Source organism: Trichechus manatus, unplaced genomic scaffold (assembly GCF_000243295.1).
Source record: "Trichechus manatus latirostris isolate Lorelei unplaced genomic scaffold, TriManLat1.0 scaffold00125, whole genome shotgun sequence".
Classification (NCBI taxonomy): Eukaryota; Metazoa; Chordata; class Mammalia; order Sirenia; family Trichechidae; genus Trichechus; species Trichechus manatus.
The window spans coordinates 4,151,670-4,173,960 of record NW_004444061.1 but is presented as its reverse complement, the minus strand read 5'-3'; the positions used below and the strand labels follow the sequence as shown (position 1 = coordinate 4,173,960).

General features: G+C 37.7%; 1 protein-coding gene across 2 annotated transcripts in view; it reads left to right on the top strand.

The window, feature by feature from the left end:
- The window catches only part of NAV3 (neuron navigator 3), a 474,286-nt gene that overhangs the window by 244,964 nt on the left and 207,031 nt on the right, over positions 1-22,291 (top strand). For both annotated transcript variants that reach the window (XM_004384618.2, XM_004384617.2), the window contains exon 9: positions 8,808-8,923. In XM_004384618.2, the coding sequence (XP_004384675.1) occupies positions 8,808-8,923 (116 nt within the window). The remainder of the gene's footprint in view (positions 1-8,807; positions 8,924-22,291) is intronic.

Sequence of the window (22,291 nt, the reverse complement as noted above, 5' to 3'; positions counted from 1 at the left end):
GATCACTGTCCTGATCACTGCAAGACTCCTTCTTGTCATCACACTCTCTGCTTAAATGCTGCCTCTTCAAGAAGCCTTCTCCAACCATGTAGTCTAAAGGAAGATTTACCATCCCCATGCCAGCGTTTTATCCTATCATCTTCTTGTATTTCATTCATTATGTGTACTTTGATCTTTTATTTTCTTCTTAATTTATTAACAAATATGATTTTAGCCACCTCCCACTGTAATGAAAGCTCTTTGAGAGCAGGAGTCTTGTCTTTTTTATGTAGCAATAGTATAATTGCCAAGAACAGAGCCTACCCACAGTAGGCACCCAATAAGTATTACTGAATGAAACACCATCATCCTAGGTTAGACTCACTTTCCTAGAGAAAAATTGGAAAACTGCCAAAACTGTAGTAGAATTTTTTTGTTTAAGTTCTAACATCTCTTACATGCTATAAGTAGGAGAGTTCAAGTGAAATATAAACTGCATTAAAATATTTAAAGAATGAAATCATACCTTTTCCTCAGGACATTCATTCACTTTCTTTTTCCTTTCGGTAAATACTGAATATCTATTGTGCATGAAGAATCAAGAATAGAGTTAAACATCTTACTGATCCATTTTGTGATTTCATATGCCATTTTCTGTCCATTGTCCACAATATAGTAGGCAAAAAGCTGGCTCAAAAATAACTATATATTAAGGCAAGAAGTACAGACTTTCCCTAGAAGTGAAGCTGATTTGGTACAGTGAGACTTCAGAAAAGTCAGAAATTACTTCTGGTTGATGGAATCGGGAAAGGTGACACTTTAGCTGCATTCTGAAAGATAGGTGGAATTTGGGCATGTAGAGATGAGGGAGGCAGAAAGGACAATGTAAAGCTTAATCAACCATATAAACAACTTAAATAAGACATATGGGGTTGTCAGCAAGTAGACCAGTCTTCCTGGAAAGTAAATTGTAAGAATGAGGGTTGTTGTTATTGTTAGGTGCCAGCGAGTTGGTTCTTACTCATAGCAACCCCATGAACAACAGCAACACTGCCAGGTCCTGCACCATCCTCACAATCATTGATATGTTTGAGCCCATTGTTGCAGCCACTGTGTCAGTCCATCTCATTGAAGGTCTTCCTCTTTTTAGATGACCTTCTACTTTATCGAACATGATGTCTTTCTCTAGGAATTGGTCCCTCCCAATAACATGTCCAAAGTACATGAAATGAAGGAGCATTCTGGCTGTACTTCTTCCAAGATAGATTTGTTCATTTTTCTGGCAGCCCATGGTATATTCAATATTCTTCACCAACACTATAATTTAAAGGCTTCAATTCTTCTGTGGTCTTCCTTATTCATGGTCCAGCTTTTGCATGCATATGAGGCGAGTGAAAATATGATGGCTTAGGTCAGGTGTAACTTAGTCCTCAAAGTGACATCTTTGTTTTTTAACACTTTAAAGAGGTCTTATGCAAAGATTTGCCCAATGTCCTGACTGCTGCTCCCATGGGCATTGATTGTGGATCCAAGTAAAATGAAATCCTTGAGAACTTCAATCTTTTTTCCGTTTATCATGATGTTGCTTATTGGTCCAGTTATAAGGATTTTTGTTTTCTTTTAAATAGGGTAGTGGGAAATAAAGTAGTGAAGATTGATTGGAGGCAGATTGTAGCAGAAAACCTTGAATGTTAGGAACTTGGATTCTGTATGTGTGTGGAGGGGGAAGCATTATTAGGAAAATTACTGTGTCTTCAATATGTAAAATGGATTGGTTGTGGGAGAGGCCATTATGGGGTAAACCAGGTTCAGTGACTAGATATCGGAGAAATTTACTATCAGAGGTATCTTCCCTAAGACCTGAATTAGAGGTCTCAACTATAGGAGTGATAGCCTGCTAACTGAAAGGCCAGCTATTGGATCCCACCTAGTGGCTCTGCTGGATAAAAGACTTGGCTATCTGCTCTCTTAAAGATTGTAGCCTAGGAAACCCTATGAGGCAGTTCTGCTCTGTCATATAGGGTTGCTATGAGTCGGAATCGATGCAACAGCAATGGGTTTGGTTTTCAAGGAGGCCTGGTGATGCAGTGGTTAAAGTACTCAGCTGCTAACCAAAAGGTTGGCTGTTTGAACCCACCAGCTGCTTCAGGGGAGAAAGACGTGGCAGTCTGCTTCTGTAAAGATCACAGCCTTGGAAACCCTATGGGGAAGTTCTGCTACGTCTTATGTGTTCACTATCAGTTGGAATAGACTCGATAGCAGTGGGTTTAGTTTTTTTTTATATGTCAAAATTGACTTGGCAGCACACAACAACAACAGCAAAGAAAAAGAAAGGAGAACAGCATAATAAAAAAATGGGGGACTATGGAAGGAAAGGAGGAAGGGAGGGCGGGAGGGAAGGAGGAACTAAAAAAAGAAAATGGAAAATGGAAAAGAAAAAGCAAAGGTGCCTTTGCTACCCTTTATGTCTTGGTGTCTACCCTTTATGCTGTATTCTTAGAACTTGTTTTTCCTTGCCTGGAGTAAAAAAAATTGTTACTTTAATTCTCTGGGACCATCAAATACGTGTGAGGTCTTCATTGCCTTTCCTTTCCCGTAAGTCATTTTCTTTCCATTGCTTTCCCATTAATCATCTTTTCTTCTGATTTACTAATTGGTATTCTACTTTACGAAAGAGATTTCTCTTCTCCTCATTATTTATTCATGTATAATTTATCTTGTGCATACTAATGGGGAGTCCCTTGATGGTGCAAATGGTTCATGTGCTCAGCTGCTAACTAAAAGGTTGAAGGTTCAAGTCCACCCAGAGCTGCCTTAGAAGAAAGGGCTGGCAACCTACTTCTGAAAAATCAGCCATTGAAAACTCTATGGAGCATAGTTCTACTCTGATACACATCAAACAGGGGATTGCCATAAGTTGGAATTGACTAGATGACAACTGGTTTTAGTAATCTATTTTATTCAATGTGTTATAATCATTGCTATCAGTATTTATGTGATGCTTTCCAAATTTGGCCACTGGAGCCTCTTGAAGCTAGCTTCTGTGTCCTTTTAATATTCCCCATCACTCTTTTCTTTCTGGCACAAGGTGTTCCAGGCTCATCTTGTGCTTTCCCTTCCTTAGTCTTGGAATCAGTTATTATGCAAGGAGCTTTGATTCCTTTTACAATGATTTAAAGTTTAACTTCTCCATGTCCCTTTTCTTGATCAATCTATTTTATAATCATTGTTAAAAGAGGTAATTCATATAGAAAATATCATGGGAAATACATCAGAGAACTTGAAAATAAGGTAAACTAAATTGTCCCTTGTGACTTAAACTAAAAAGCCAGTAAAGAGTGAATAATCAAGAAATATGCAATACGACATTAAAAATTATGCAAAATAAAGGCTTCCAAGATAAGAATGAGCTGTCAGAGTATAAATACATTTTTATAGGAGTATCTCAGATAGGAGTGATGATGGGTGCTTAGCCAATGGAACTGAGTATTAGGACTCATCTATTGACAAAGGAGCCCTGGTGATGTAGTGGTTAAAGTGATTGGCTGCTAACCAAAAGGTCAGCGGTTCAAACCCACCAGCTGCTCTGTGGGAGAAAGATGTGGCAGTCTGCTTCCACAAAGATTTACACCCATGGAAACTCTATAGGGTCTGTATGAGTCTGAATCAACTTGATGGCAGTGGAGGAAAAAAATTGGCGAAGGTAGTCACAGCTATCTTCTGTGGAAGACTTTTAAGAATTTTGTTAATTCTGTATACTTTTTAAAATAATATTTTGAGTATACTCTACTTCCAAAGCGCATTCTGAATATAACTTTGTTCTGTATAGATTTTCCTACAGGGAGATAACCATGAATCTGTATCACTAACACATTGCCACAGACGTTCTGGCTCCTGTGACTGCTGATAATCTTCTTCTAGTAAGAACCAACTGGCATTTAGCTTTCAACAGTAGTCTCAGTGAACTGCTTAATGTGACTCAGCTTCTGAAAGGGGAATCCATGGGTAGTGAGGCTGCAGGACTGTAACCCAACCCTGGTGCATAGACAGTTCACTAAGGCAGCCAGCCTCTGTAAGGCCCTTGGCAGGCAGCCAGTCAGCCTTCCCTAGGGACTCTGATCTCACTATGTACTTCTCATTTTAACTTATTTCTCAAGTAATACAAATCCTTAGAAAACAACAGAGGATATATTACCCTTGGTTTGGAGAGAAGAAGCAAAGCAAGAGGTCAGAGAGGTATGGTGGCCCAGGAGAAACAAGCACAAGTGGAAGAAGAGGCTATGGTGGACTTAAGAAATACATGGGGATGGGGCTATAGGAAGACAGAGGATATGGGAGAGCCTGTGGTCCAGAGGAAAAAAAGAAAGAAAAGGCTGCACAGAGAGTCATATATATTCTCTGTGTTTTAATATTGACTACAAGTCTTTATGCCTCAAGAGAATGCCTTTTTAGAGCTCTAATGCTGATCACAGTTTGAGTTCACAGTTATCTTGCAAGGCACAAATTTTTCTTCGTTTTAGCTGATGAGCACACTGAGGCTCACAGAGATTACATAACTTGCCTGAGGTCACATGAATTACTAACTCATGATACAGCCAAGTTTTACATCCAAATCCAATGTAATCACTATTATAGTATGTTTCTTTCCATATGATCTTCTCGCCAATAATTCTGTTTGACTATCAGTAATAATGTGACTTATTCATTCTTTTATCAAATATTTGTTGAGTGTAGCCTATATGCTAAACATTGAACTGGGTGTTTGGGAACAATGGTGAGCTTAAACACGAAGAATAGAGCCTAGTTTGAGAGATAAACACTAATCAAATAATTGCACAAATGTCAAGTTACAAAAGTGTTAAGTGCTATAAAGGAAGGTATGGGGGCTATAAGTACTTAGTGACTTCACCTGATCAGTGAAGTTAGGGAAGATTCCTTAAGAAACAGTCACTTGAAGGAAGTGGGGAGGAAAATAAATTATTGGCAAAGAGAATATTAAGCATAAAGGCCCGTTGAGGCAGGGAACTATGGAAAGTGGGGAGAAGACTTTGTGGCTACAGTGGAGAGAGTGGATGGGGAGACCAGTACAAGATAATGCCGGAGAGGCAGACAAAGACAAGAGTATGCAAACATAATCACTCCTGTAATGGGTTTCTTCCAGGGACACGGTGGACAAGGACCAGGTTAATTGAGAAAAGATCTTAAGTTCAATTCTGTGCATGATGAATGTCTTAATTACCTAGGGCTGCTATAGCAAAATACCACAAGTGGACGACTTTATAGAACAGAAATTTATTGTCTCATAGTTTAGAGAGGTTTTAAGTCCAAATCAGGGCATCAAGTCGAGAAGAAGATCCTTCTTTGTCTCTTTCAACCCCTAGTATGTGGCAGCAATCCTTGGTGTTCCTGGGCTTGTAGATGGCATCTGCCCCTGTCTTCACACAGCATCTTCCCTCTATGTATGTGTCTGTGCCTATTCTACTCTTTTTATGAGAAACCACTCAGAAGGAATTCGGTTTAGGACCCACCCTACTCTGGTATGACCTCGTTAACATAAAAAGAAAACCCCTGTGCAATGAGCTGGGAAAGAGAAAGTAAGTTCATTCAGGGCTGTAGCTCTCAGCAAATAATTTATGAAAACATCCAGTGGTGTTTTCATAAGCTTTGTTACTTACATAGTAATTGGGACAGAGAGGAAAGGGTAAAATTCCATCTCAGAGCTGTTCCCCTAAAAAAGTGTTTGGCCCCAGGTTAGTTTGGAAAGAAAAACTCTTCTATACTCACATAGCCCCTTGAAACATCAGAGGTGAAGGAAACAAAAGGGAAAAGGGCCCTGGGTTTTCAATATACCTTAAAATCAGAGGAATCTATGTATGTAGTAAAAGGGGATGGGGAGAAAGTGAGAGGCTCCTTGATGCAACCTAGGCTCAGGGTGTGTGATGGTCTTGTGGTCAGCCTTGATGGCGTCAAAGGAAGAATATTTCCTCACCTTCTGGGATCTAAGATTAAGATCTTGCCAGTATGCAATTATATAGTTAATCATATACCTTACCACTGAAGCACTAGGACAATGTACAACTAAGGCACTAGGGGAGGGGGTGCTACTTCTCCTAGGGTACATTCTTTCAGTATAATTTTAGTGTAAAGGGCATGTAGTTGGTGGGGGTAGGGAGGCAAAAACTGCTTTTGCTACCTCATACCCTATCTCCAAACAGGGTCATATTTACAGGTAGAGGGATTGGCACTTCAACATAACTTTTTGGAGGGACATAGTTCAATCTGTAACAATGAGTTTGTGGTCTCTATGTGACAACCAAGAGGAAATGTCAATTTGGCAGTTATTATGCACATCTGGAATTCAGAGGAAAGCTGTGGATTAGAGTTAAATATTTGGAATTCATATGTGAACAGGTAGTAACCAAAGCAAAGATAGGACTTAGGTGATCTAGAGGCGATCTAACAGAATGAAAACTGGAAGGAACTTCAGAGCTTGCTTTGAGGAACCTCAACATTTTTCCCTCTGTACCCCTTCTATTTGCTACCCAGAACCATAGCATTTCGTTATTGAGTAGAGGAGAACAAAAGAGGAAAAAGCAGCATCTGGTACCAAGTTCTGTCATAGTTGCCTAGTGCTACTGTAACAGAAATACAACAAGTGGGTGGCTTTAAAGAGCAGAGATTTATTTTCTCCCAGGAGTCTAGAAGTCCAAATTCACGACACTGACTATAGGGGAAGGCTCTCCCTTTGTGAGTTCTAGGAGAGGATCCTTGTCTCTTTCAGCATTCCTTGGTTCCTTGGTGATGTTCGTGTGGCACCTGTCTTTTCCCCATTTGTGCTTGCTCCTGTGTCTAATCTGCTGTTTTTATAACTCAGTACTGATTAGGTTTGTGACACATCATACACTGGTATGGTTTCATTAAAAAAACAAGAAAATCCTATTCCCAAACCAGATTACATCCACAGGTATAGGGGTTAGGATTCCAACACATATTTTAGGGAAACACAGTTCACTCTTTAACAACCCCTTTCTCTTTACTATCCAGAACCATAATGTTTAGTTACTGGGTAAAAACTCACCGACGTTGAGTCAATTCCGACTCATAGCAACTCTGTAGAGTAGAAAAAAAGTATGAAAAGCAGTATCTAGAGAAAATGGGGAACAAACTAGGGAATTTTTGTCGTAGAAGCTAATATAGGATAATTTCATGAAGGAAGGAGTATTCAACTGTCTTGAATGCTATCAAGATATCAAGAAAGGTGAAGACTAAAAATGTTTGCTGATTTTAGCAACTTTGAAGTCCTTGCTGACCTTAGTGGTATGTCCTGTCACTTGAATAGTCTATCCTCTTTCTTAATTTTCCTGTAATTTTTATATTTAATTTAAATTGGGGTAGAATAGGATCAAGGGACAGCTTCATACAGGAATTCCTGCATAGCTCTCTCTTTCTTTTTTATATCAGTTCATATATGCACACATACACCCATACATAGAGCATTATAGCTTTCTGTGATTGTTAAAATTCTAATGAGCTGTGCGAGTTTATAGATCTGTCAAATAACTGTCATATATTTCTCGCATCAATGATTATCCTCTATTTTCTCTCAAACAAAACCAGAATTTATAATAAAAGCAAAATATTAATTAAAAGTTGATTTAGAAAAAATATACTGAATTTTTCTTTTGCATATAAATATTCACTATAGTTTTATTTTTTTTAATTAAGAAATATTTAGTGAACACTTGCCATAGGCCAAATGCACTACTAGAAACTTGGGATTTCAGGGCAAATGACATGTCTGCAAAGAACACAGTCAAGCATACCATACTATATTGGCTTGCCTCCTTTTAGGTCTTAACAGTTTATGCTGTAAAGTTTTTTAAGATGTGGTGGGTTGAATTGAATGTATATAGATTTTGAAGGTGCACTGAGAAAGAAAGTATATCTTATAATGGTTGCCTGTGTATTAAAGGAAGAAATAATAGATAAAGTAAGATTGGAATATCAAACAGTATGTAGTCCCTCCATTGAGTGCCCCACCCTGCACATGTTAACCACACACACAAATATACACCCATGCATATACACATGCAAATATAAAGCATCTAATAGGTAGTTAGTTGTAAGAATGAAAATTTGTTTCTGATTGACTCTGATAATTCTGAAATCTTTGACAATCAAGCCATCATAATCACTTTCGTGTTGTTGAACAACTTTAATACTTATTTTTCCTCATACTTTGTATTTTTAATAATATGTTTTAAGACTCATATATGCTCAATATCGGACCCACCTTAATATAATTGGTTAGCTTTTTGAACAAACATATACTGGTTCTTCATTTCGAAAGCACACTTCTGAATATATGTGTGAATAATACAGAAAAAAAGTATAATTCCAAGTAAGAATTTCACTGAAAAAAATTATTTTTAGGTTTCAGTGCTTTTATTAGTTATTTTCATAACAACACAATTTGGCAAGAGTTCCTATAAAACAACAATTAAAAATAATAAAAGGTTGGATCTGCTCAAGTCTTTTGCCCAACAATGTAATCAACTATTGGTAGTTTCAAGCTTTTAAATGTAGAAAAGTTTAATAAATTTGTTTTTAATATCTCATTCCTTCTTGGATTATATACAATAAGTAACAAAATTCTCCTATAGATAGACAGTCCTAGAAGGTCCAAGTCATAAAGAATGCTTATTTACCTTAATTAAAAAAAAAAACTTTTAATAAGTTGATTTTTTCTTGTATGAGAGAGCTTCCATGTTGACGATGAGTAACTGGTGACTATAATTACTATGTATTTCTGTTTTGGTTAATTCCAGAGCACATTCAGAAAATGAAGGTACCTCCTTACCATCTGCTGACTCCTGTACCAGTCCTACTAAAATGGATTTATCATATAGTAAGACTGCTAAGCAATGCCTAGAGGAGATATCAGGTAAGTAATCTGATTGATGGGTAGGTCAAACCTGAGAATTCTTGTAATCTCTCTGTAAATTTTTATATTAAATCATATTTGTACTATGCTCTCTTTTCTTATGCAAAAATGGACTGTGTTCATCTTATGTATCAGAGATTTTTAGAACTATTTGGCTGTTCTGCTTAGGATGGTCTCATGATGTCTTTGTAGAAAATAGTAGTACTTTCATAAGTTGAGATTTGAAGTCAATATTGACCTCAGTCAAGTTATTTATATTCAGGGAAAAAAAAAACTAGAGAAACTTCTTGTTAGTAAGGCAGCCCTTGGATATATTTGGCAACTGAAACTATACTAAAGATCAGGTATAAACGTATATTTTCCATAGCTAATCTAAACCTGTTCTATCTTCAATTCTGTATTGTTTAGAAAATTTCTACATGGTGACTCCAAATGTACATTATGAAACAAAAATCTAGCAAAATATTGCATTTTATATAAATAATGTAAGGAAAAAAACAAACACATATACATACCTCAGACACAGTTTGTCAGATTTTTAAGTGTATAAAACAGGTTTCTTAGCTTGAGCCCAGTGTTCTTCCTAGGATCCAGATAAGCCTGGGCCTATATGGAAAGCCTTTGTTGTAATGTTGTTATATATAGGTCTATTTTCATGAGGTATCGAGCAGCCTCCTAGCAAAATATACTGCCCTCACAACTGAACCAATAGGTAACATCATGATAAATAGAGAAAATATTGACGTTTTCAAGGACTTCATTTTACTTGGATCCACAATCAACATCCATGGAAGCAGCAGTCAAGAAAGCAAATGATGTATTACATTGAGCAAATCTGCTGCAAAAGACCTCTTTAAAGTGTTCAGAAGCAAAGATGTCACTTTGAGGACTAAGGTATGCCTGACCCAAGCCATGACATTTTCAGTTGCCTCACAAGTATGTGAAAGCTGGACAATGAATAAGGAAGACTGAAGAATAATTGATACCTTTGAATTATGGTGTTGGCAATGAATATTGAATATACCATGGACTGCCAGAAGAACTAACAAATCTGTTTTGGAAGAAATATCGCCAGAATGCTCCTTAGAAGCAACAATAGCAAGACTTCATCTCACATACTTTGGACATGTTAACAGGAGGGACCAGTTCCTGGAGAACGACATCAGGTTTGGTAAAATAGAGGGTCAGCAAAAGAGAGGAAGACCCTCAACGAGATGGACTGACACAGAGGCTGCAACAATGGGCTCAAGTATAGCAACAATGGTGAGGATGGTGCAGGACCAGGCAGTGTTTCCTTCTGTTGTACATAGGGTCACTGTGAGTCACAACGGACTTGACAGCACCTAACAACAACAAGAGGAGAGAGAATGTAAGAACATTTTGTCTGTTTCTAAGTAAGAATGGATGGAAGTAGAGTTACATCTGTTATTCCGGTAAATTCTTACCTAGTTCCTGTGTATTTGCAGCTACATTCAAGAGGAAAACAAAACACTAGAAGAAGTATTTAATTATAATATTACCATAGTACTCCAAGGATTCAAAGTACTGCTCTGAAGCTCATGAAAGTAACCATATCACAGATTTAGGGGTGAAGAAGCTACCCCATTTCATCAGACCTGAAGCACACTTTGGCATGTGTTAGCTTTTACTGCAATATCCACCAGCGGGTATTGACAGTGACAACAAGCTAAGGGTACCTTTGGGAATTACCATCAGTGGCATCATTAGGCACTAGAAGTTTCACATGAAAATTACAGCAAAGGCCCAGTGCAGGGAAGGGATAGAAATGGTTAATGTCATGATGCAGCTGTGGGATGGTATTGGCAGATTTCTTCAAAATACTTGTAGGAAGTGTTCCATATGGCTTTCCCATAGCTCCGGGTAGTCTCAAGGCCAGAATGATGCTGTGTATCTTTATTGTGACCAGTCTGTAAACCTAGTGTGGCCTAACGAAACATATGCTTCTTATATTTATTTACACATGACTTCCTTCAATTAGCATAATTATACCTGTGCAATACTAGAGCTCAAGTCAGTAGGAGCAAATGTGTGTAATGCAGTTTGAAGTGTGATGTTTATGTGAATTTCACAGAAGAACATTGCTTTTCTGAAATTAATATATCACTGAGTATCTCTGATTATATAAATAATCCATATTTGATTTTTTCTACAGTCTTACCCTATCTACCGCCTGATTATATTTTTCATAGTTCCAGTTAATATTCCATTTAGTGTTCTTGTGTTTTCAGTAGAATACTTGAAAGTGGGATATAAACTGATGGCAATATAATAATTTAATGGATTTATGAGAAGACACAATATTATTTTACACTAATAATGAAATGTATATATAGAATCATAGATTTGATTATAAGATTTAGATAGGAATATAATAAAGAAAACAAATTCAGAACTAAGGCTTATCTGATTGTCTTTCCTGCTATCATCTTTTTAAAATTATCTTGTAGTGTGGTAGTAAATGTCCCTTAATGCAACTTTAAGATTGTGTGGGAGAATGATGATTTTTATTTACGGTTGAGACCCCCATTAGCATCAAGTTGATTCTGACTCATGGCAACCCCATGTGCTACAGAGTAGAACTGCTCCAAAGGTTTTCTTTACAGAAACAGATCACCAGACCTTTCTTCCATGGTGCTGCTGGGTGGGTTCGAACTGCCAACCTTTAGGTTAGTAGTTGAGCACAAGTTATTTGTGCCACTCAGGGACTTCTAATTTACTGTTAGTAAGTTATAAATTGAGTGCCATATTTGGAGAAATCTTGATGAGAGTATACCAGTAGGGCAGTGATAAGAGCACAAATATCATAGAGAAATGAGATTGAATATCCTAATTTTTTCCATTTTAACCTTTGCATCACAATTAACGTGTTTTTACCCAAATAACATGTGCCTTCTGCGTTTGTTTGCCAACTGTGCCCTCCCCTTGTGAGGTGTTTTTGTAAGCGCTGCTATGCCAATTCTTTTTTAACATGTTGCTATAAAAAAATTAGCGTAGTATGCTTATGAAAATACCTTGGGGGGGGAGGGCACAGGTGGCAAACAGAAGACACACATTATTTGCATAAAAATATTGTACTTTTTTTACAGTTTCTGCTTTAATATTTGGTGGTTGCCATATTCTCATAGATGATCCTTCCAACTCCCTGCCCTCTCTCTCAGTGGTCTTGTTCTCCAACTCTCCTGAGCTACTCATTCTCATAACCATACTTTAGATCTTATGATTACCAGCAGCTCCAACTTTTCCATAACCTCCATTTCATGCTTCCCTCTCTCACTGACTACAACCTCCTATCTTTTCTGTACTCTTCCTTTTGTACCCTGACTCCACCCATGGCTCCACTAAGATTTCAAACTCATTGATCCCACCACATTTTATTATTCATCACCAAACCCTGTATATTCTTCTTACATTTTTAGATAGCCGGATTCCTATGGTCATGGGTATAATTTTACTTTTGCCTATATCCTTGACTCTCTTACCCCTCTCTTATGTCATTGTACTTATTTGATGAAGTCACAGACCTGGTACCATTCAACGCTCCACCTATTCCATACCTGCAGTGAATGAGCCTGGGGAAAAACACACCACATGTTTATGTTACTCACTTTAAATTAATGATGGAAGACCTCAAGGGAATACTTAAAGCTGTCCTCACAATTATTCTATATTACTGTGATCTGCTTACTCTTTCAATTTCTTAGATGACAATTGTATACATTTTCTTTTCTTTCCAAACCTACAATACCATCTCTTACATACTTTCTTTTAACCAATGACGACTTTGCTGTCTTCTTCACTGAAAAAGGTAAAACAGGCAGAAAGCACCTTTACAAGTCACTGCCTCCACATCTACCCATGCACCAGTATCTATACCCGTTTATTCTGCCTTTTCTCTGATTACTCTCTCTTCTACCTCTATAACGTCAGCTTTTCTTGACCACGTGATGTACCAAGTGAAATAAAACAGATGGAATGGTGAAGGGCTTTTTGGATCAGAACAAATAATTATACTACTCACTGACATTGTCGTAGACTTTCGTTACTTGCCATAATCAGGACACTGATAAAAAGAGTAAGGGTTCATCAAGAGCCAAGTTCTCTGAAAAGGCTCCCATCCAAGTGTGGGATGTTTTAGGTCACTTCCATGTGCACCCCTCACTGAACCATGGGCAAGAGAACAAGGAGGAACTTGGGCCTGGGGCTTATATAGAGAAACCAGAGGGGTATACATGCTGGACTGCATGGAAGCAAGAGAAGGAGAGGTAAGAAGAAGGTGTCTCTGTTCAGGTGCAAACAGGATGGCTATCCAGTGACCAGGAGAGTGCCTTTGTTCAGGTGCAGACAGCATGGCCATCCTGCAACCAAAATGTGCAACATTTCTTCCCCTCTAGCTACAAGATTAATTCTGTATAATTAAGTAGTTAGTTATGGGTAGTCATGGGGAAATAGAAAGTTACTTTTAGCTCGGAACAGGGAGGACACCTTCTCTGATAAGAAGAAGAACTGGGAGAGAGAGTGAGCCCCAATTCCTTGCTCCCTTATCAGAGACCGCTCTGAGTCCAAGGCTTCAGCTTAGGCAACCTGGATGGAAATCATAAAGGCAGACCACACTCCCTGCAGACCCCAATTTGCTCTTCAAATACTGTCCACATTTATGTCTTCTTCTTTATAGCACACTCCTACAAAGAGTAGCATTCAATCTCTGTTACTAATTTGTCTCCTCTCTAATAAACCTACTCCAATTAGGCTTTCAGCCTCATCTCTCCACTGAAACACTTATTGAGGTACCAATGATGTATATATGGCCAAATCTAAGGTCTCAGTCCTCATTTTACGTCTCAGCAGCATATGCCCTCCTCTGGAAAAATTTCTTCCTTGCCTCCCAGAATATCACATTTCCTTTGTTTTCCTTGAACCTCAATATTTGCTCCTTCTCAGTTTCCTTTTCTCCTTCATCTCTTATATCTGAACTGATCTTGGTCTCAGTTCCTGGACTCCTATACCTATACATGCTCCCTTGGTGATTTAATACTGCTGATGACTTTAAATTCCATCTATATACTGATGGCTCACAAATGTCCTTCTACTTAGTAGTCTCCCTGGCATCCCAGACTCATATATCTAACTGTATATACAACATCTGCACTTGAATATCTCATAGACATCTCAAATTCAGTATGTCTAAACTGAACTTTTGATTTTACTCCTTAAAATTTCACCCTTAAGAACTCTTTACTATGCATTTTCTCCATTCAGGTTAATGATAATTCTATCTTTATTATTGCTCAGACCTGAAATCTTAGAATAATTCTTGACTCCTCCCATACTCTCACACCTGACATTCAATCCATTAGAAAACATGTTCACTCCAGGGGTATTGTTTTCTATGTGAACTCTGGAACAGGGTTGTATATTTGAAGCAATTTTTTGAGATAGTTCTTGCTATTTGAACTCTTGCTATTATCTCTCGGAGACTCAGAAAATAAAAAATTGTAGATGACACAGTATCCCTCTCATCCTAATTCACTATCAGAACTAAGGTACCAAATAAATTGAGGTAGCAAGGAATTATTTCAGTTTCAAAATATATTCAGAATTCGACCACTTTTCCCCATCTCTACTTCCATATGTTCCGTTAACTGATATATCACTAACATATGGCTGGTGTATAGTAAATGCTCAATAAATGTTTGTAAAATGACGTAAATGTAATGGATATGTCATAGAAATGAGACATATACTGGGGAAGGAGCCTAATAATTTTCAGGTGCAAATGATAGGAAATTTGAGAGTGATAACTTTAATTTGGAAGGAAATATGGCAGTATAGAACATTCAGAAATGAATCACAGTGAACTCGACTTTTTAACATCCAGAGATAAATGTTTCACAGATATCAATGCTTGCTGTAATAACACTATGTGATTTATGGCAATGGGAAAGTATATCATATTAAATAATAATAAAAAGGTGACTAGCCCTCAGTTGAAGAGATTGACGTGAGTAGAAAAACAGAATATTGTCTGATGCAGTGCTAGAAGATGAGCCCCTAGGTTGGAAGGCACTCAAAATAAAACTGGGAAGAGCTGCCTCCTCAAAGTAGAGTCAAACTTAATGACATGGGTGGAGTAAAGCTTTTGAGGCCTTCATTTGCTGATGTGGCATGACTCAAATGAGAAGAAACAGCTGCAAACATCTATTAACAATTGAAACATGGAAATATGAAATATGAATCTAGGAAAACCGGAAGTTGTCAAAAATGAAATGGATCACTTGAAGATAGATATACTAAGCATTAGTGAGCTGAAATGGACTGGTATTCGGCCATTTTGAAACAGACAGTCATGTGGTCCACTATGCAAGGAATGATAAAGTGAAGAGGAACGGTGTCTCATTTATTGTCAAAAAGAAGATTTCAAAACCTATTCTGAGGTACAGCTCTGTCAATGATAGGAAAATATCCACACGCATATCCATATCCATACAGGAAAGACCAGTTAATATGACTATTACACAAATTGACACACCAACCACAAATGCTAATGGCGAAGAAATTGAATATTTTTACCAACTTCTGCAGTCTGAAATTGCTCAAACATGCAATCACATTGCATTGATAATTAGTGGTGATTGGAATGCAAAAGTTGGAAACAAAGAAGAAGGGTCAGTAGTTGGAAAATATGGCCTTGGTGCTAAAAATGACAGCAGAGATTGCATGATAGAATTTTTCAAGACCAACAACTTATTCATTGCAAATATCTTTTTTCAACAACATAAATGTTGACTCTACACACTGACCTCACTGAATGGAATACGCAGGAATCAAATTGACTACATTTGTGGAAAGAGATAATGGAGAAGTTCAATATCATCAGTCAAAACTAGGCCAGGGGTCGACTGCAGAATGAACTATCAATTTCTCATAAGCAAGTTCAAGGTGAAGTTGAAGAAAATGAAAACAAGTCCGTGAGAGCCAAAGTATGACCGTGAGTATATCCCACCTGAATTTAGAGACCATCTCAAGAATAAATTTTGTGCATTGAACACTAATGACCAAAAACCAGAGGAGTTGTGAGATGACATCAAGGGCATCATACATGAAGAAAGCAAAAAGTCCGTAAAACAACAAGAAAGAAAGAAAAGACCAAAATGGATGTCAGAAGAGACTTTGAAACTTGCTCTTGAAAGTTGAGTAGCTAAAGCAAATGTAAGAAATGATCACATAAAAGAACTGAACAGAAGATTTCAAAGGACAGCTCGAGAAGACAAAGTAAAGTATTATAATGACATGTGCAAAGACCTGGAGTTAGAAAACCAAAAGGGAAGAACACGGTTGGCATTCTCAAGCTGAAAGAACTGAAGGAAAAATTAAGCCGTAAGTTGCAGTATTGAAGGATTCTACGGGCAAAATATTGAATGACGCAGGAAGCATCAAAAGAAGATGGAAAGAATACAGAGTCTGTAGCAAAAAGAACTGGTCGATGTTCAACCATTTCAGGAGGTAGCATATGATCAAGAACCGATGGTCCTGAAAGAAGAAGTCCAAGGTTCACTGAAGGTATTGGCAAAAAACAAGGCTCCATGAATTGATGGAATACCAATTGAGATGTTTCAACAAGTGATGCAGCACTGGAAGCGCTCACTCATCTATACCAAGAAATTTGGAAGACAGTTACCTGGCCAATCAACTGGAAGAGATCCATATTTGTGCCCATTCCAAAGAAAGGTGATTCAACAGAATGTGGAAATTATTGAACTATATCATTAATATCACACACAAATAAAATTTTGCTGAAGATAATTCAAAAAACAGTTGCAACAGCATATCGACAGGGAACTGCCAGAAATTCAAGCTGGATTCAGAAGAGGACATGGAACGAGGGATATCATGGCTGATGTCAGATGGACTCTTGATGAAAGCACAGAATACCAGAAAGATGTTTATCCTTGTTGTATTGACTATGCAAACGCATTCAACTGTGTGGATTATAACAAATTATGGATAACACTGCGAAGAATGGGAATTCCAGAACACTTAATTGTGCTCATGCGTAACCTTACATAGACCAAGAAGCTGCCTTTCAAACAGAACAAGGGAATGCTGCATGGTTTAAAATCAGGAATGATGTGAATACTTATTCAGTCTGTATGCTGAGCAAACACACTGAGAAACTGGACTATGTGAAGAATAACGTGGCATCAGGATTGCAGCATGAGAAAACCTTGCTTGCTGAAAGCAAAGAGAACTTGAAGCACTTACTGATGAAGATCAAGGACTACAGCCTTTGGTATGGATTATACCTGAATATAAAGAAAACAAAAATCCTCACAACTGGACCAATAAGCAACATCATGGTAAATGGAGAAAGTATTGAAGTTGTCAAGGATTTCATTTTACTTGGATCCACAATCAATGCCCATGAAAGTAGCAGTCAAGAAATGAAATGCCATATTGCATTTGGCATGTCTTCTGCAAAAAACCTCTTTAAAATGTTGAAAAGCAAAGATGTAACTTTGAGGACTAAGATGAGCCTGACCCAAGCCATGGTATTTTCAAATGCCTCATATGCACGTGAAAGCTGAACAATGAATAAGGAAGACCAAAGAAGAATTGATACATTTGAATTATGGCTTTGTCAAAGAATATTGAATATACCATAGACTTTCAGAAGAGCAAACATTCTGTCTTAGAACAAGTACAGCCAGAATACTCCTTATAAGTGAGCATGGGAAGACTTCGTCTTACATACTTTGGATATATTTTCAGGAGGGATCACTCCCTGGAGAAGGACATCATGCTTTGTAAACTTGAGGGTCAGCAAAAAAGAGGAAAAGCTTCAACGAGATGGATTGACACAGTGGCTGCAACAATGGGCTCAAACATAGCAATGATTGTGAGAACTACGCATAACTGGACAGTGTTTCATTCTGTTGTACATGGGGTCACTATGAGTCAGAAGTGACTTGATATCCCCTATCAACAACAAAAGAAAGTATCTGCAAATTTAATTTTGTCTATACTATAATCAAAAATTATGAGGAAGTAAAGGTTTAATCGTTTTAAAGAGGCAATGTAACAGTCCAGAAATACTCTCTGAAGGGCTGGGATTTTATATATATGTGTGTATGTATATATATGTTGTTAGGTGCCATCAAGTCAATTCCAACTCATAGCGACCCTATGTACAACAGAACAAAACACTGCCCAGTCCTGCACCATCCTCACAATCCTTGCTATGCTTGAGCCCCTTGTTGCAGCCACTGTGTCAATCCATCTCATTGAGGGTCTTCCTCTCCTTTGCTGACCCTCTACCCTACCAAGCATGATGTCCTTCTCCAGAGACTGATCCCTCCTGACAACATACCCAAAGTATGTGAGATGTAGTTTCACCATCCTTGCCTCTAAGGGGCATTTTGTTTGCACTTATACCAAGACAGATTTGTTCGTTCTTTTGGCAGTCCGTGGTATATTCAGTATTCTTCGCCAATACCACAAGTCAAAGGTGTCAATTCTTTGGTCTTCCTCATTCATCGTCCAGCTTTCACATGCATATGAGGTGATTGAAAACACGATGATTTGGGTCAGGCACACCTTAGTCTTCAAGGTGACGTCTTTGCTTTTCAACACTTTAAAGAGATCTTTTACAGCAGATTTGCCCAATGCAATGCATCTTTTGATTTCTTGACTGCTGCTTCCATGGGTGTTGATTGTGGATCCAAGTAAAATGAAATCCTTGACAACTTCAGTCTTATCTCCATTTATCATGATGTTGCTTACTGGTCGAATTGTGAGGATTTTTGTTTTCTTTATGTTGAGCTGTAATCCAAACCAAAGGCTGTAGTCTTTGATCTTCATCAGCAAGTGCTTCAAGTCCTCTTCACTTTCAGCAAGCAAAGTGGTGTCATCTGCATAAGGCAGGTTGTTAATGAGTCTTCCTCCAATCCCCATGCCCCATTCTTCTTCATATAGTCCAGCTTCTCAGATTATTTGCATAGCGTACAGATTGAATAGGTGTGGTGAAAGGATACAACGCTGACACACACCTTTCCTAACTTTAATTCATGCAGTATCCCCTTGTTCTTTTCGAATGACTGCCTCTTCATCTATGTACAGGTTCCTTATGAGCACAATTAAGTGTTCTGGAATTCCCATTCTTCACAGCTGCTTTTGAGTGATCTTCAGCAAAATTTTACTTGGCGTGTGATATTAATGATATTGTTCAATTATTTCCGCATTTGGTTGGATCACCTTCTTGGAAATAGGCATAAATATAAATCTCTTCCAGTTGATTGGCCAGGTAGCTGTCTTCTAAATTTCTTGGCATAGATGAGTGAGCACCTCCAGTGCTGCATCTGTTTGTTGGAACATCTCAGTTGGTATTCCATCAGTTCCTGGAGACTTGCCTTCAGTGCAGCTTGGACTTCTTCCTTCAGTTCTGTCAGTTCCTGATCATATGCTACCTCCTGAAATGGTTGAACGTTGACCAATTCTTTTTGGTATAAAGACTCTGTGTATTCCTTCCATCTTCTTTTGATACTTCCTGCATCGTTTAATATTTTACATGTAGAATCTTTTGGTATTGCAACTCAAGGCTTGAATTTTTCTTCAGTTTTTTCAGTTTGAGAAATGCTGAGCCTGTTCTTCCCTTTTGATTTTCTATCTCCAGGTCTTTGCACGTATCAGTATAATACTTTACTTTGTCTTCTTGAGCTGCCCTTTGAAATCTTCTCTTCAGCTTTTTTACTTCATCATTTCTTCCTTTTGCTTTAGCTACTTGACATACATATATATGTATGTATATATATGTATACATGTATGTGTATATATGTATCTGTAAAAGACAGCAAGGATGAACACATAATAATAGAATAAACCTATAGGAGAATGAACCTCTTATAAACTTAAAGCTTATGGAATTTTTCCTATTTTAATTATCGCTTTCTTTTCTTTCAGTCTCCATTACTTCCTCTTTCAGGCCTTCTTGTCATAGCTCTCCTTCTCTTTCTTATTTCTGCTGTTGCTACTACATTCTGACTGCTACATAAACATAGGCATTTTAATTTATTCCTTAGCACTAGTTTAGACAGGCCCATAGAATATTTCTTCATCTCAAATATTATGAGATGTGGGAAGATAAATGTTCCAGAAATTGGACAAAATGGCCTCTGCCCTGCCATTATTTGTCTGTTAAATCATCCTCAAATTCCTTATCTTTGAGGTGACTATGATGATATCTAGTAAACCACAGGATTGTTGTGAGATATAGTGTTATTCATCCATCCTTAGTTTCAGTATTCATCACCTGGCACGTTATACATGCCAGACATCTCAAGAGTTGGGAAAATAAACATGACTAAGACATGCACCCTCCTATGGAAGAGTGAGAGGCAAATGAATAAACCACAAGTAAGTGCCACAAGTAAATAAATAGACATAGAGAGCAACTAACTTTGCTATAAAGAGGTGAAAAAGGCTTAAAAGAAGAGTAGATGTGTATGTTGTCACAAAGATTTGTGATAGTCTAATGGGCAGAGAAATCAGGGAATAACAATCCAGGAAGATACAACTTCAATGAAAGTAGTTTGAAAAAAATTCTTCTTATTATTTTTAATAGTTTCTTTTTGTGAAAATGGCCAATTTTCCTAAATTCATTGGAATCTTGGTATCTCACTAGTTTTTGCAACCCAAAATTTCATAGTTCAAAATGTTGTTGATATTGTTGAACTCCTACTGTTAATGATTGGTATGGAAACCGGAATAGGGAGTAATTTCTTGTTCTGCTCCCCAAGTAAAATTCATGATACAGAGCACTCATGGAATTAGTCTTGGCAGGGGCAGATCCAGGTTTGTGAATTTTTGAAGCCTGTAAAATTTGGGTAACTCTGTTTAAGAAAGAATAATAGAAATTAAATACAAAATTGTGTAGAGGTCCTTGGAAGGGGCCCAGGCAAGTGCGGGGTTCTATAGCTTAAGCACCATTGGCTTCACAGTAAGCTGATCTTGGTGTCCTGGTGTGGTTTTGTCTGACCAACATCCATTGCCCCATCTGCTGATAATAGAACCTTGATTTTCTCTGGGGAACCATAGCCCCAACATTTTTTGTCCATGCAGTTCAAGTGAAATTGACCTAAGCACAGTCAATCAGAACAACTCATTCCCTTGATCTCAGTGACTGTTTCAGGAATGGTCATGTGATTCAACGCATCTCAACTGGAACAATTTAGAATCAATCTCAGAACTTTTCCTGAGATGACTGGGACAACGAAGCTCTCTTTTTCTACTAGACCTGAAGTTAATAAAAAGAGAGATTCTGGCCACTATCTTCATTCTCAGATGAAACAAACATAAAGAAAGTAGGGCCTAGAACAGGAGAGACTTACCCCAAGTTCATTATAGGAAATGTCTGAGCCCCTGAACAAGCTGTGTGTGAAATTATACCTTCCCTACTCTCTGTCCTTTTGAATTGTATTACTCTGGGAAGGAGGGATCTCTTTTTATGCGTAAGCAAATGTGAAAAATGTCCCTGCTTACATGATCCCAAAGTCCATGGCATGTAAAGATTTGAGTTACTGTTAAGGAACAAAGATGAATGGTTCATACTAGAAAGAAGATTTGTTAGAGAGGGTCACTTAGTTGGAAAGCTTAGTTGTTTAAATTTTCAGTATGCAGTATTTCACATGAAGTTATAAAAATGTCTCTGTGACTAAATGGTTGTGCAAGTTAGAAAAGTAGTTAAGTTGTGGTGGGAAGATACGCATCAGAAACACTCAATAAAATGGTATACAGGAAAAACTTAAGACCTTTGCAATGTGGAGATTTTCAGAAGTCTTTAAGCACATCACTGAATTCTCCTTTTTCATCATGCTCTTAGGGAGGTAACCTAGTGATATTTGCCAGAGGTGATGATGGTGGTCTTCCAGTAATTATCACAGTCAGGTATAATTAATTATATAATTCAAATGGCAGTAAGTGAGCTTCTTGTTTCCAGCCTATCGTCTCAGATTCATGCCGTGATCTCACTATTGCAAGGCCAGCTGTTTTGAGGGCGTAAATTTTACTACTTTGGTTTGGTTTTATTCTCACATTAATAGATAAAAAGAAACTTGGCCTCAGAGACCATCTCCTTTCATCAAGTGCTAAGATATTCTGCTAAATGTGAAGTGAGTTTATTCTCCTCGCCCCCTCCCCTCACTGTTATCATTCAAGAAATTTTAGAATTTTTTCTTCTACATGGTTTACACTTGCTCTTTTTTTTTTGCGTAAGACTATCTGCCAACATGTATAACATTTGTTTAATGCACTTTTTAACCTTTATCTAGAATTTATATTCAACTGAGAAATGTTAAT